Here is a 16,218-nt window from a genome sequence, read left to right on the forward strand (position 1 = left end):
GTGGTTTGTTCTGTGTGTGGTTTGTTCTGTGTGTGGTTTGTTCTGTGTGTGGTTTGTTCTGTGTGTGGTTTGTTCTGTGTGTGGTTTGTTCTGTGTGTGGTTTGTTCTGTGTGTGTATATATGTGTGGTTTGTTTTGTGTGTGTGTGTGTGGTTTGTTTTGTGTGTATGAGTGTGGTTTGTTTTGTGTGTGTGTGTGTGGTTTGTTTTGTGTGTGTGTGTGTGGTTTGTTTTGTGTGTGTGATTTGTTTTGTGTGTGTGTGTGTGGTTTGTTCTGTGTGTGGTTTGTTCTGTGTGTGGTTTGTTCTGTGTGTGGTTTGTTCTGTGTGTGGTTTGTTCTGTGTGTGTGTGTGTGTGGTTTGTTTTGTGTGTGTGTGTGTGTGTGGTTTGTTTTGTGTGTGTGTGTGGTTTGTTTTGTGTGTGTGTGTGTGTGGTTTGTTTTGTGTGTGTGTGTGTGGTTTGTTTTGTGTGTGTGTGTGTGGTTTGTTTTGTGTGTGTGTGTGGTTTGTTTTGTGTGTGTGTGTGTGGTTTGTTTTGTGTGTGTGTGTGTGGTTTGTTTTGTGTGTGTGTGGTTTGTTTTGTGTGTGTGTGTGTGGTTTGTTGTGTGTGTGTGTGTGGTTTGTTTTGTGTGTGTGTGTGTGGTTTGTTTTGTCTTAAATACATATTGTGAGCTTAATTTATTGATGCACTGAATGTGAAACTGACACTTGTTATGAGATGAATCAACCAAACTTAATATATAGGAAGACTAAAAGTAATTAATACTCCATTAAATTAATTGTCCTCCAAATCAGATTTTGTTCCAAGAAGTCACTACTTTACTTCAAAACAAAAGCCTTCAGCACCAAGTGATAACAGTCAACTCTTTAATAACGTATTATCATGCAATAGAGGTGCATAGAGTTAATAATTTAACACAGAAGTTTTACAATATCTCTGTACACACTCAAGTGAGAGCCAATACAGGAACAAAGCCCCAATCTCTGTACACACTCAAGTGAGAGCCAATACAGGAACAAAGCCCCAATCTCTGTACACACTCAAGTGAGAGCCAATACAGGAACAAAGCCCCAATCTCTGTACACACTCAAGTGAGAGCCAATACATGAACAAAGCCCCAATCTCTGTACACACTCAAGTGAGAGCCAATACAGGTACAAAGCCCCATGCAATCTCTGTACACACTCAAGTGAGAGCCAATACAGGAACAAAGCCCCAATGTCTGTACAAGTAATCTATCTCTTCAACTACACATGTCCAGAAGGCATTTTCACAGATATTTTCCTGAAACTCTTTTATACATGTATGTAATAAACTGCAACAGTCAGAAGTTAAGTTCTCAGCGTCTGATCACCACAAGTACGTTTTTCTTTGAACACATACGTCCAGATACGTGCACGCAAATGTACAGCAGTCCCTCTCATGAACGGACACCCTTGGGCCATAGCAAAACTGTCCGTACATTGCAGGTGTCCGGTCACGGGAGGGGTGACCACACCACCCCCTCCCCCATACACTCACACTTTCTTTATTTGGTGTTTAACGTCGTTTTCAACCACGAAGGTTATATCGCGACGGATACACTCACACAGAGACACACAAACAACAGGATTGAGTTTATGCTAATCACTTCTTGTGGCTACTAAACAATAACAATAAACTCCTAATACTTCGATGGGTACACGTGCACTCAAGTTATCAGTGACTGTCATCACGCCATTGCGGCTGTGATCTTTGTACCAAGAGCCGGACTGCTCTGTTATCGATTTTGTTGTGGTGAAAATTTGACGATGGTCTGTCCGTACATTGGAGGTATGACCTGCTGTTGGGACCGAAAATGAGTGTCCGGGTCCACGTTTTGCAGGTGTCCGTTTAAGGGGGGGCAAATATAAAAGGAAAACACTCCGTGCCAAGCAAATGTGTCCGTACATGTCAGGTGTCCGCTCACGCCGGGGGCCGTACATTGCAGGGACTGCTGACTAGCACAAAATCAAAACTTCAGCATTGACTCTCTCAGTAAATCTGACATTGAATATTCACTTGAGAGACCCCACTCTGCCTGAAACTCCCTACGGCAAAGGAGAGGTGGCCTCAGCTGCCCCAGAAGCTAGCTGTCAATTTGTCACTAAGGGTCAGTTCAGGGGAGACAGGTTGTCTATGAGCTTGGACCTTTCAGACCATAGTGTGTTCCCAAACCCTGCCTAATACCCTGCGTCAACATTAGTTCTGCCAGCGCTTAACGCTACAACACTGGACACTTCAAACACAACTGGTCTACATCATGGCCCCCCAACCCCCTGATCTTGCCAGCTGGCCAAACACACTAGGTCACTTTAAACACTATGGCATGGACCCCCAACCCCCTGATCTTGCCAGCTGGCCAAACACACAGGTCACTTTCAATACTATGGCATGGACCCCCAACCCCCTGATCTTGCCAGCTGGCCAAACACACAGGTCACTTTAAACACTATGGCATGGACCCCCAACCCCCTGATCTTGCCAGCTGGCCAAACACACAGGTCACTTTAAACACTATGGCATGGACCCCCAACCCCCTGATCTTGCCAGCTGGCCAAACACACGGTCACTCTAAACACAGTGCTGCCAGCCAAACAGCTAATGGGTGTTTGGGGTGAGTTGATCTCTGGACTATATTGCTGCTTGACCATTAATTGGCAGACAGCTATGATGATCACCATTATGAATACTTTATTTCATTTCACTTCATACTTCATCATCCCATTGCCATGAACTTAATTTAGGTTGGTTCCTCCCAATGGAAAGCTAGCAGCAACAAGAGCTGTGCAAGCCAGGTGTGTGTGTGTTTAGGTGGAACTAGCCACCTGCACTTCTGGCAGAGTGACCAAGGCCATTTGTCATAAATGTGGTGACATGGGGGTGGGACATGGATGCCATCCCTTAGTCATGAAATAAAGCTGACCGATGTCTATCCCAGCCAGGATTCAAAGTCTAGTGCTCAATACCAACTGAGCTACGAGTCTCCCTCACATGAAATTCAGGACCCCCCCTCTCAGTACTTAAATGTTCAGCTCTGACTAATTTGTAATTTTTCTTTTTTCTCTTTCTTTTCCAACTTTTTGGGTTATTTGAAATCTTAAATAAATGTCGACATTTTAAACCATTTGATCACTGCATGTACGAGCGACACAAGCACCCAACAACAGGCAACACACCCTGCAAATCACACACACATCAAATCAACCAGGGCTACAGTTTCTTATCATTATCAAAACAAATGAACCCCAGGTTCTCTGACTCACACTGGCAATTGCAATCAGGTAGAAAGGCATTCCACCCAGAGTTTGTTTTGCTTAGCTAGGGATTGACAGACCTATATGGCACCTATAATGGTCTTTCGGTCGATAATACTCTGTTCTGTGCAATGATTTTTTCTGAACATTATTCTTCTGTCAACAGAGATTTTGTGAATCGGGTATGAGGAATAAAATAATCTCCTAGATCTGTACCTGCTGGATATTGTGAGTAAGAATTAAGCACGTTCAATACTTTGTATTTCTATTCAGGTAAATCTTTCTCCGACTGCAGAAGGCGCAGCCAATGTGCATTCACAGAACCAAAACACTGAATGATTAAAAAACAATTACACCGGTCAAAAGACTCATGCCCACAAAGTGGGAAACTAACAAATAGAGAACAATTAATAGAACAAGAGATGTGCTAAACACCATCATGCCATCTTAACACCAAGCAACACGGTGTCTATATACATGTACTTTACCAAATGATTGACAACAGTGGCAGCAATAACAGGGACAACAACATCAACAATGACAGGGACAACAACATCAACAATAACAGGGACAACAACATCAACAATAACAGGGACAACAATATCAACAATAACAGGGACAACAACATCAACAATAACAGGGACAACAACATCAACAATAACAGGGACAACAACATCAACAATGACAGGGACAACAACATCAACAATAACAGGGACAACAACATCAACAATAACAGGGACAACAACATCAACAATGACAGGGACAACAACATCAACAATGACAAATGTATCTGAGAAGAGAAAGTCATTACATGTAGCATGTTTCTAAGCTACTCACAAAAAGTTAAGGATCACTTGCACACAAATTCATAACTTTCCAAATAAGAAAGCCAATGCGTTGGTATTTGGCAAACGTTTAATTCAATGCTTTAGCAATAACGATACAACATTTCCTTCAATTTCGAGCAATCGTGTGGTCTGTACATTTTATCAAAGTGTGTACGTATCGAAATTTAATTTCACAAAGTCGTTGAAATCACAAGACATGACATTCAGATGCTCCCAAAAGTTCAGTAATGCGTGTAACCGCCCTGGCTGTTCTGGCACTCGACGCACCGAGTCCTCATAGAGTTGACCAGGGTCGTGAAGATCCTCTGTGGAAGCGCCTGCCACTCAGCCTGTAGCTCCTGGTAGAGGTGCTGAACATCCCTGGGAGGGGGGTGGTTGCTCCTCACTTTGCGATCCAACTCATCCCAGAGGTTCTCAATCGGGTTGAGATCGGGACGGCATGCTGGCCACTCCATTCTGTTGACTCCAGACTGCTGCAGAAAGTCGTTGACCACCCTTGCCCTGTGGGGCGAGCGTTGTCATCCTGGTAGACAGCCTGCGGTCCCATCTGCTGCAGTGTAGGCACAGCCAGCGGTCGAAGGATCTCATCCCGGTATCGGAGGCCAGTCAGGTTACCCTGTACATGAAACAAGGGTGTTCTGTGGTGAAGGCTGAAGGCCCCACAGACCATTACAGAACCTCCACCAAAGGCCACCTTTTCTTGGACAGTGGCGTCAATGTAGCGTTCCCCTTGGCGCCTCCAGACCCTCAGTCGGTCGTCGTTGTGGTTCAGGGTGAAGCGTGATTCATCACTGAACAGGACCTGGGACCTTGCTGACGTGTCCACCTCACGTGACGTCTGCAGAAGGCGCGGCGTGCTGCCCTATGGGCTGGAGTTAAGCGTGGCCGTACAGCTGGGCGACGAGAACGGAGGCAAAACCCATGAAGGCGATTCCGTATGGTCTGCTGGCTGATGTTGGTGTTAGTAGCCACCCTCAGCTGCCTTCGAATAATGCTGGAAGAGGCTGTTCTTGTTTGCAAGGCTAGTCGTTCAATGAGACGATCTTCACGTGGAGTTGTCTTCTTTGGTCGCCCAGGTCTGCGTCTTTCCTGGACCCTCCCAGTGGCTGGGAAACGTTGAACCAGTCTGACAATGACCGAGATGGACACGTGAAGTCGCCTGGCCACTTTTCGCTTGGGGACACCATCTTGGAATCATGCAACAGCTCGTCCCCTCTCAAACTCGTTCAATTTTCGTCGGGAAAGCATTGTCAGATAATGCCTAATATTGGTGGTATGTCTTCTCAAAAAGCCAAGCAAGTGACAGCATCTCACACATAAACAGCAGTGCTTGCACGTGCATAATGGTTTTTCCATGTGGCTTGTGCAATGTGTTCGGGCTGAACGGTCCAAAACAAGGTCCTTTTTCGCAAGTTTCCGCTTTTTCATTTGCTACCAAACTCAGTAGTACAGAATTCCGTGCAATTTTCCCACTAACACAACATCGCCCACTTACAGCTGAACAAGAATTCATAACAATTTGGTTTGACTAAGAAATAAATAACAGTAACGAACTGATTTTATTGACCACCTGTTTTCTCATAGTGATCCTTAACTTTTTGTGAGTAGTGTATATACATCAAAATCAAATAATAAAAAAAATCAAATCTCAAATTCAGACAGCAGTAGATTGAATCTTACAAGCTAACTAACACAGCCAAAGACTGAGACAGGCAGACTGAGAGAGAGAGAGAGAGAGAGAGAAAGAGAGAGAGAGAGAGAGAGAGAGAGAGAGAGAGAGAGAGACAGAGAGAGAGACAGAGAGACAGACAGATAACAAAATCTTGCTGTACAATGTAAGAGCGCTCACACACACACACATACACACATGCATACAGACCCCCTCACCCTCCCCCCCCCCTACACACACACACAACACTGCATGAAGCACACCCACCTTTGCTCCAGACGATGAGAGCGGAGTGACCGGTGACTCGTTCGCACCAGACCTCGGCGGGCGGACACACCAGCCCCGTGTAGTGGACCACCAGCTTGGGTCCCGGCTTGCATCCAGCGTACCGCTCCCCGCCAAACACTTCTGTCACACGGAATCCAGTCAATGTCTTATAACATCATCAACAACAACTTTAAATCAATTAATTAGTTATTTACCGAATTAAAACAATTGTGCAGAGTAACATTTTCAAGATTTCAGAATGCTAGGCTAAAGTTACGCCAGTGTTGTTTGTTTATTTAACTATAGTAACGTATACAGTGGAACCCCCCTTTTAAGACCTCCAAAAATCTGAGAAAATCAGGTCTTAAAAAGGAGGGAGTCTTACAATGGGGGTACAATTACAGGTTAGAAACAACAAGTCTGAGAAAACACTGGTCTCAAAAGAGAGGGAGTCTTAAATTGGGGGTCTTAAAAGGGGGGTTCCACTGCAATACAAGCATATGACTGCAAATATCAATATCATCTAGTCAAGAGTTCAACCATATATGTAAACCACATGCATACATGCAAAAGTATTCAAGCACAAACACACACACACACTTCAAATCCAGAATCAGACTCAAAGATGCATCCATGCATATACAATAAAATGTGCATACTATGGATCCAAGGATTTCTTTCTTTCTTGAAGACAAGAAGATTAATTCTTGTGCACCATATACAATGTCCATGTAAATCAAATACAACTTTTTGCTTTTGCATTTGAAGGTAAGAATTAAGCAATGCATCTTTGTGCTTCTGGGGTCTGCATACTTGTGAGACTGACTTACACAAAAACATAGCTGCAATCTGAGCAAATTCCAAAATCTCTGTCCCCAAACCAAGTTATCTGGTCTGTTTTCTTCTTGTATCAAAAAAGTTAAAGGTATATGCACAAACGCAACTTGACCAGAATTTAAATCATGTGCCTAAGACAAGAGAAACATAGCAAAGCAAACCATACATCAATAGACGATGTTCGGGAATAACTCTGTCCATTTTTTATGGGGTGTGGAAGAGTTGGCCAGTTGCTTTCCCTTCTTTCTTTCTTTCTTTGGTGTTTAACGTCGTTTTCAACCGTTCAAGGTTATATCGCGACGGAGGGAAGGGGGGAGATGGGATAGAGCCACTTGTCAATTGTTTCTTGTTCACAAAAGCACTAATCAAAAATTTGGTCCAGGGGCTTGCAACGTAGTACAATATATTACCTTACTGGGAGAATGCAAGTTTCCAGTACAAAGGACTTAACATTTCTTACATACTGCTTGACTAACATCTTTACAAAAACTGACTATATTCTATACAAGAAACACTTAACAAGGGTAAAAGGAGAAACAAAATCCGTTAGTCGCCTCTTACGACATGCTGGGGAGCATCGGGTAAATTCTTTCTCATCCCAACCAATATGGGACTCCCCCTAACCTGCGGGGGGCAGTTGGCCAGTTGCTTCCCCTTCTTTTCACAGATACACTGAGGCAAGCCAACAATATCACGTATAGCTTGCCTCACTGTTTCTGGGGAAAAGCAAGGAAAAACAAGGGAAAGCAACTCTTCCAAAACCAAAACAGTTATTTCCAGAATGTGTCTATTGAGCATTAAGAGCAAAGCAAGTACCTTGAAACAGCAAGGAGTACATATAACAGACAACACACTGGATACAGAAGGAAAGCACCACAAAAATGGAAGACATTTTTAAAATGAAGGCTACACAATCACGTTCATCACAGGAATGTCTTTTATCTTTGAACACAATAAACATATCATTAACAGCTGTTGTGTTTTCAGCGTAGCAATAGGGTCCGATAATTTAGACGAGACAAGTATAATGCCGACGAGTCGAAGACGAGTCGCATTATACTTGTTCGAGTCTAAATATCGGACCCTATTGCTACGCTGAAAACACAATAGCGATTATATAGCTGTTCTGACCTTGATTTGTTGTTCCAAACTTACAAAATGACAGTTTTTGCGTCGATGCGTTGATCTCAGGTTTTGATGGCAGACGCCGTTTCTTATGCGCATTAGTTTTGCGCAGGCGCCACACTGACTTTGGAAAAAAACTCGATTTGACAAAACAGCTGTTAAACAGCTTTTTATTAGTTCATTCGAATACAACAAAAAGAAGTTTGAGTTTTTTAAATTTTGAACAAGACTACTTATGAAGAAGACCAAAACACAACATAAACGGAAAACTAGAAACAACTGAAGAACTAGGATGCAACAAGGGGAGGAGAAGAGAACCGTGCCATCGCGAGCAGACGGCAGCAAAGTTTTCAGTTTGGGTGAATGGCATTTATACTTGTCTCGTCATGAAGCGAATTTTTCAACCTCAGTTATAAACGACTACATGAATGTTAGTGCCATGGGTTGTACATCAATACTTCAGAGGGGAAGTGGGGTATTTAGTGTGGAGTTACGAGATAAGAAAAGCCGAATGCGAAAGTTTGTGTCAGTCGGCAACTGACACAGGCTGTGCGCGCCTTCGTGAGCGAGGCTGGTACTACATATTGTTCATACGAAATGACAAACACAGGTTACAAGCGATAACGCGCAAAAGTACTGGTTTATTATTTTACATCTGACACTAGGGATCAGTAATGTATAGATATATAGTTACAGTACCACGTAATGCGGTAAAAAACTTATGAACAGAAAGAAAAAGAGAAAAGAAAACAAATTATTAGACATGGCAAAAGTATCAAATGCATTAACAAGACACGAGAAGTAAAAACAAGAAAAATAAACAATCACAAGACAGGAGAAGACAAACAGACAAGAAAGTTACAATTACCAAACACTCGTTGGTTAGTCCTTCAACAACAATAAAGAGTTACGTTCTGTACGTTCAACAACAATAAAGAATTACGTTCCGTACGTTCAACAATACCATAAGCACTAAGAATACTCAAGAAACTTAGCATACATACGTTTAAAACCAAAATGGCTAGTTTCAGAAAAATACAAAACGTTGACTCATCAGGCCAGGAATACAAAGCAAACTGTCATACCAAAAAAGTCTAACGACAACGTTCCTGCGTTAATCAAAGTCACAAACAAGATATTTACTCATCCACTTTCCCTCAATAACGTTACAAGAAATAAGCCCGTTTACAAACGATCACCACAGACCGCAAGCTTCTTTTACCTAAATTCTTTTAACGTAAGGCTGAAAAAGTCGGAGAAAACGTTTCACTTCGAACTTCGTTAACCACAGAAAACACAAGTTATCATTATAAACATTAGCGACTTTCTAGCGTCTACAAAACATTGCTGTACGTTCACAACACTAGAACAGTTGAACACACAATAAAGAAACACTACAACAAGTCAGACTTTCAACTCACGTTATACATAAACAACTCACAAAGTCATTACAAAATGGCGACCAAAACACAACACAAACAAGTAACAACAAAATTACCTTATGCGCTGTGTGGGTTGACCAGCAGTACCAAAAACGTGTTGCCTCACAAACGAAGGGCACAAAACGATTCACACTTGAGAAACAACTGTCTCCAAGAACATTACGTTGACGTTAAAACATAAGAAACACTCCGTTGGTTCACTTGATAACCTTCATACGTTTACATCAAAACCAAACGCTTCCTAAAACCCTCAGATCGACTGACGAGACAGGAGTCAAGCAGCGGTATTTATGGAAACAAAAACCTAACATGGAATAGTTATTCAAAAGTCAAAGGTCACCGGATTGACCAACCAACAACATTCCTAAGACAGAATCGGGTGAAACTACTATTTTACAACCAATCAGTAACCGATCACGCACTCCGTGCATGCTCAAAACTTAAAACGGTATATTTAACAGAAAGAAGACCAAGGAACTAGCTGACATCACAAAGCTAAAAACACGTGAGTCACACGTATTCTAAAACTTGCAACGCAGATTCGCAGGGCTCACCTCAAAATCAAAACACGGAAAAGAGCACGTGAATCTCACGGTGTTCTAGAACTAAACGACGCAGTTTGTGACACTCCGACCAAAACCAGGTCACAACAACTGAACAAGGAGCACGTGAATCTCACGTAAAAATATTAACGCTCCACAAAACGGGTCACAACAAAGTGACACAATAAAAACACGGTTTACTTCTTTTTACATCGTGCAATGGCTTGAGCAAACGTAATTACAACAAAAGTAGGTGACTGCATGCCACATCGGCATGCACACTCCCACCGGAAATTATATTAATATAATTTACTTCAAAAAACCTTTGTACAAACACATTCCTTATATCAAAAGAAGAATAACGCAGATTTAGACATTTCAAATTTACAACTCAAAACCATTGTGTTGCAAAACATTTACACAGCAATATTACGGTTCAATCATTTTCAGTGTTTCAACACATCTCGTTTCAACTAAATGCCGTTAGTCATTACTCGACGGCATAAAAAAAAACCCGCACCACTTAAACCATAAATGTCTGTTACATCATCTGGTATAAAAACAAACTGCAACAATCTACAACTGTCAAATTGGAAAAACACTCCAAAGTTCAATGTTCTTTCAGTTCGCTTACACAGCTTTGTCTTTGTGATTTTCACGATCAACTAACACAGTCATTTTGTGAATAGGTCGCTCTAATATGCGACTATCACCAGTGGGACGGCCGTGATTGTCTAGAGCCTTTGTTCCAACATGCACTTTCACTCGTCTGACCAGTCCATCAGATCCCGGCATCACTTCGACTACACGAGCCATGCACCACTCTGATCTGCACAAGTTCTGGTCATGCAAGACAACAATGCGTAGGGCGTTGATGAAGGAATCACTTGACATGTCATCCAGGGTTTCAATGTGGATTGCCCTAGAGGCAAAACACGTCACGATCAGCCCGTACAAGATTAATGTCATGACCTTGACGCAGTCATCACGGTACCCTCGTTTTTTCTGGCGTTTCAGGCCCTTCAGATGCTTGACTGCGGCACTTCTGTTGTCGGGGAGGGACGGTTTCTCTGGTCGAAATGGTAAGAGCATCTCGTAGTGACCAGCTTCGTTGACCTTCACGATCTTCTTGAACTTTACATCGTCCTGGGACATGGATCCTGAGTCACTTGCAAAGTCTCTTTCCATAACATGTAATGGGTCAGTACACGAGACTTCGTCCACCTGTACCTTGTAGACGTGAGCTACACGTTCTTCTTCCCTCGATCCTGGCTTGACGATGACGCGCATGGACGAGGCTATGCCATCAAAGGCGACGGAATGCGGTGCCTTGCCGACGATGCTCCAACCTAACTTAGTCTCTACTGCAAATGGCAGTCCTTGGACAACGTTTAGGGGCATGAGGGCTTCAGCGCAGTCGTAGCCGATGAGGAGGCCTGCTTCACAGTCAGGGTACAAGGGGGGCAGTTTAGGAGACAGGTGTTGGAGATGTGGGTAAGCTTTGACAGTCTCTGAGGTGGGGATTTGCGTGGGGTCAACGGACAGGTAAGGTCGTGAGATGGCAGAAGGGAGCCTGACAAACTCACTGGAGGTAGGAGAGCGGACACGCAATCCAGAGTACTTCCTGCCGGAGACCACAGCATTGTCCTCAGTCAGTGTGGAGACCCTGAGTGTAGTCGGCTGCGATTTGGCTTTAACTTCTTCAGCCACTGACTGCACTACAAAAGTGGCGTTGGACATAGTGTCCAGTAGTGCGTACGTCAGCACTTCTACGTTGGGGTTAGAGTCACTGGAAACGAGAACGGGAACGATCATAGACGTGAAACCGATGCTGTTTTCCTCGCTGGCCTTAAGAGCAGACACCGTAGAGGTCGACGATGACAGTGGCTCTTGAACGTCAGCAGCAGAGGTACGGTAATTGTTCTTGTGTTCACTCGCCCCTTTGGTTTCACTCATACTGTTCTGATACTTGAAATTGTCATCATGAAGACAAGTGGGATGAGCCTTCTTGCACTTCTTGCACGTCTGTTTCTGCATACATTGACGGCTCTGGTGATCCTTACTTCTGAGACATCCGTAGCAGATACGGTTCTTGAACAGAAAATCTCGTATCTCAACCAGAGGCTTCTCTATGAGTTCCTTACATGTCCCAGCGTCATGGTCCGGAAGTTGACAGTGCAGACATGCGGTGACATCCTCTGTCAGGGTTGACAAGTTCGTTGTGAACTTTCTTGGTGTACCCGATGCACTTGTCAAGCCGAAAACAGGGTCGTTAGAAATGTCTGCTTCGAGAGTAACGAACGACACGAGTTCATTGAACAGAGGATACCTCTTCTTTTCAACCTTAGTTCGAGCAACTGTTCTAGACCATCTGTGACTCATCCAGTCTGGGAGCTTTCCGACGATCTTCCGTAGGTACTGGGCATCATCCAGGATGCTCAGTCCACCAACTTCCTGGGCAGCAACGGAACATTGCTGCAAGAAATCGGCCAGACTTCTGAGTCCCTTGGGATCCTTGCTTTTGACTGGGGTCCATTCGTCCAGCTTGGTCCGGAAAGCTTGCGAAACGACGTATGAGTTGCCGAACCGATTTTCCAGCACTTCCATGGCTCTCTCGTAGGCATCACCTTCTCTTAGCAGAAAGAAGCCGGTCACGGCCTCCTTTGCTTGACCTCCGATGTACCGTTGCAGATACAATAACTTCTCACTGCTGGTTATGTTTTGTCTCTCGATGAGGAACGAAAACGACGACCTCCAAATTGGATATTGGAGAGGGTCACCAACAAAAATGCACGGCTCCTGCATCGGCAAACGGTTGATCATCAGAGCGTCTGATAGGGTTTTGGCAAGAGAGTCCATAGGAGTGTCCTGCTTGGCAGGAGTAGCAAGTGGACGTTGGTAGTACGCAGACGGGGGGTAGGAGGCAAATGGACGATCTGCATGACATTCCTTGTCAAAGTTCATGTACGCAGGGGGCCTTGCGTTTTCGTTTCCCCAAATAACTTTGGGGGTGGTCTGATGTGGGTCCAGGAATGTGGGCACGAAAGGCTCTGGTTTGGGATGTAGGTGGGTATCATAGGGGAAACAGGGTGGGGTCACTTGAAAACGTCTGTGGTCCATGCGTTGGTGACGTTCTTCTGGGAAGTAGGTGTGTCGTTCTTGCGTCTCATCACCTTCCCTTGTCTCTGGTAGGTGATAGGACCAACCTGTGTGGTCGAGATCAGGCGGGCGAGAGCCTGTGACGCTTGTCGTTGAGTATCCAACGTTGTGCAGAGGCGGCTGACCAGTGTATGCAGCGAGAGGGTGCTGCAGTGTGGTCAGCAGCGCTGTAGGCCGCATGGAGGATGTAGTTGCAGCCGTCGTGTAGTTGGGTGTGGAGGGCTCCCGATGGACGAAAGGAGCGCTCGTTCCGGCGTGATGGGGGGCGTTGACATCCTCTCTACGTTGAGGTCCGTACGCCTCGTATGTGGCGTTGTTGGTAGTAGCGGCGCGTGTAGAGGCGCTGACTCCAACGACGAGGTCCACGACAGGTAACGCGTGCTGTCGTGGCTCAGTCGTTGTGGTTCCTGCGACGAAGTTGGTGACAGCAGCGTTGACAGTAGAGATGTCACGGGTGCTGGCGGCTTGGCAGACAGGAACAGACGTGAAGTCCATGGCTGGCTGGTGTGTCCCTTGGTCAGCAATGACGGCAGCACCTGTCCCTATTCCTATCGCTGTTTGTTCATTGTTTAAAGGAGGGGCTTCAAGACTGTACAGGGGAACGGAAGGACGAGGGTGGAACCTAGTGTTCAACAAATCGACTGACGGTAGATCAGGGAGATCCTGCTGAACTGTATCACATTGTTCTAGTACCCGTATCCTAGCCTGCCGCTCTCTGTTGATATTTTGGCGTTCAGTAAACTTGATAAACCTCAACGCCTTCTTCTGCTTAAGTTCATCAAGAGCTGCTTCAGCTGCATCATTAGCCTGCAGAGATTCTTCACTAGCCTTCCTTTCAGCTTCTCTAAGAGCTGCTTCAGCCGCATCGTTAGCCTGCAGAGATTCTTCACTAGCCTTCCTTTCAGCTTCTCTAAGAGCTGCTTCAGCCTTCCTTTCCGCTTCTTTAAGAACTGCTTCAGCTGCTACAGCTGCGTCCTTAGCCTTCCTTTCGGCTTCTCTAGCCTTCCTAGCTGCTGTTCTCTCAACTTGTTGTTGTTGCAAAAGATCCAGTTCACTGAGCTGAGCTTCTTTTATGGCTTCTGCTTCAACCTTAATGCCAATAGACACAGCCTCTAGCTTAAGAGTCAATTTAGCCTCTTCAGAGCTAACACTTCCAGAGCGGAGAGACTCAGGGTGAGAACCGGCTAGGCTACCTGATCTTCTGCTGCCTGACTTGAAGCTAGCTGGCTTGTAAATGGCTGACCTAATGCTAGCTGTTTTATGGCTGACAGGCTTGACACTGACTGACTTGTGGGTGGATGACCCAACGCTAGCTGCTTTATGGCTGGCAGTCTTACCACTGGCTGACTTGTGGGTGGATGACCCAACGCTAGGTGTAACACTGCTATGCCTGGAAGTAGGCTCCTTAGCCACCTGCACGCTAGTCGTTTGTCTGTCAAGAACTTGATCAATGTCAAACATAATTTTCTGAACTGTCCTTTGAACATCATCCCAACTTTCCTGAATGGTTTCACCGCTACCAATACTACGAAGACCTTTCTCTATGTCACCAAGATCCTTGTACATGCTCAAAATAACCTGTTTTTGACTGGTTAACGACTCTTGATTAGGAGTTTCTTGGTTAAGCTCTGTTACTACCTCATCAATTGCTCGTTCCAAGAATGTTCGTTGTCTTGCAAAGTTTCTAGTTTTGATCTCAATCTGGTACTCTCTACCTTTTTCAGTAGGCTTAATGTCACGCCTAGGCCTTTGAGAATGTTCATCTTCATCGCCGTTAACGTCATAACCTGAAGCTTCCAATGGTTTATCTGCTGGAATCTTCTCCATTACAATGTTCGCTTATTCAAAAGCACTAAAAAACCTACATAAGGTTTATCTGGTTATAAAGTAAAATGAATCGATCTGAGGGTCGTTTGGGATAATACACAAAAGTCACAAAAAATGCGCCGGATACGGAGTAGGAAGATCTCTAACCGACAAGTTGATCTATGTCAAACTATGGTTCACTAACACAGTGACAGGTAACAATAAAGTCTTTTGCTGGTTATCAACAGCTACGTTTACGTTCATTGAGCATCAATAACACAAGTTCTTTACTGGGCGTCAGCAGCTAAGTTTGTTTACTTCAGCTAAAGTTCTTTCACTGGGCATCAGCAGCTAAGACTTTTACCTCAGCAAAGTTTTTTACTGGGCGACAGCAACTAAAGTTTTTTACTGGGCGACAGCAACTAAAATGTTTACTTCACTGGGCTTCAGCAGCTAAGTTTTTTACTGGGCGACAGCAACTAAGTTTTTTACTGGGCGACAGCAACTAAAGTTTTTTACTGTGCGCGCCTTCGTGAGCGAGGCTGGTACTACATATTGTTCATACGAAATGACAAACACAGGTTACAAGCGATAACGCGCAAAAGTACTGGTTTATTATTTTACATCTGACACTAGGGATCAGTAATGTATAGATATATAGTTACAGTACCACGTAATGCGGTAAAAAACTTATGAACAGAAAGAAAAAGAGAAAAGAAAACAAATTATTAGACATGGCAAAAGTATCAAATGCATTAACAAGACACGAGAAGTAAAAACAAGAAAAATAAACAATCACAAGACAGGAGAAGACAAACAGACAAGAAAGTTACAATTACCAAACACTCGTTGGTTAGTCCTTCAACAACAATAAAGAGTTACGTTCTGTACGTTCAACAACAATAAAGAATTACGTTCCGTACGTTCAACAATACCATAAGCACTAAGAATACTCAAGAAACTTAGCATACATACGTTTAAAACCAAAATGGCTAGTTTCAGAAAAATACAAAACGTTGACTCATCAGGCCAGGAATACAAAGCAAACTGTCATACCAAAAAAGTCTAACGACAACGTTCCTGCGTTAATCAAAGTCACAAACAAGATATTTACTCATCCACTTTCCCTCAATAACGTTACAAGAAATAAGCCCGTTTACAAACGATCACCACAGACCGCAAGCTTCTTTTACCTAAATTCTTTTAACGTAAGGCTGAAAAAGTCGGAGAAAACGTTTCACTTCGAACTT

General features: G+C 44.0%; 1 protein-coding gene across 3 annotated transcripts in view; it reads right to left on the bottom strand.

Moving 5' to 3' along the window:
• The window catches only part of LOC138965301 (uncharacterized), a 148,853-nt gene that overhangs the window by 43,623 nt on the left and 89,012 nt on the right, over positions 1–16,218 (bottom strand). For all 3 annotated transcript variants that reach the window (XM_070337428.1, XM_070337427.1, XM_070337426.1), the window contains one exon: positions 6,058–6,198. In XM_070337428.1, coding sequence (XP_070193529.1) covers positions 6,058–6,198 — 141 coding nt within the window. The remainder of the gene's footprint in view (positions 1–6,057; positions 6,199–16,218) is intronic.

Source organism: Littorina saxatilis, linkage group LG4, assembly GCF_037325665.1.
Source record: "Littorina saxatilis isolate snail1 linkage group LG4, US_GU_Lsax_2.0, whole genome shotgun sequence".
Taxonomy (NCBI): Eukaryota; Metazoa; Mollusca; class Gastropoda; order Littorinimorpha; family Littorinidae; genus Littorina; species Littorina saxatilis.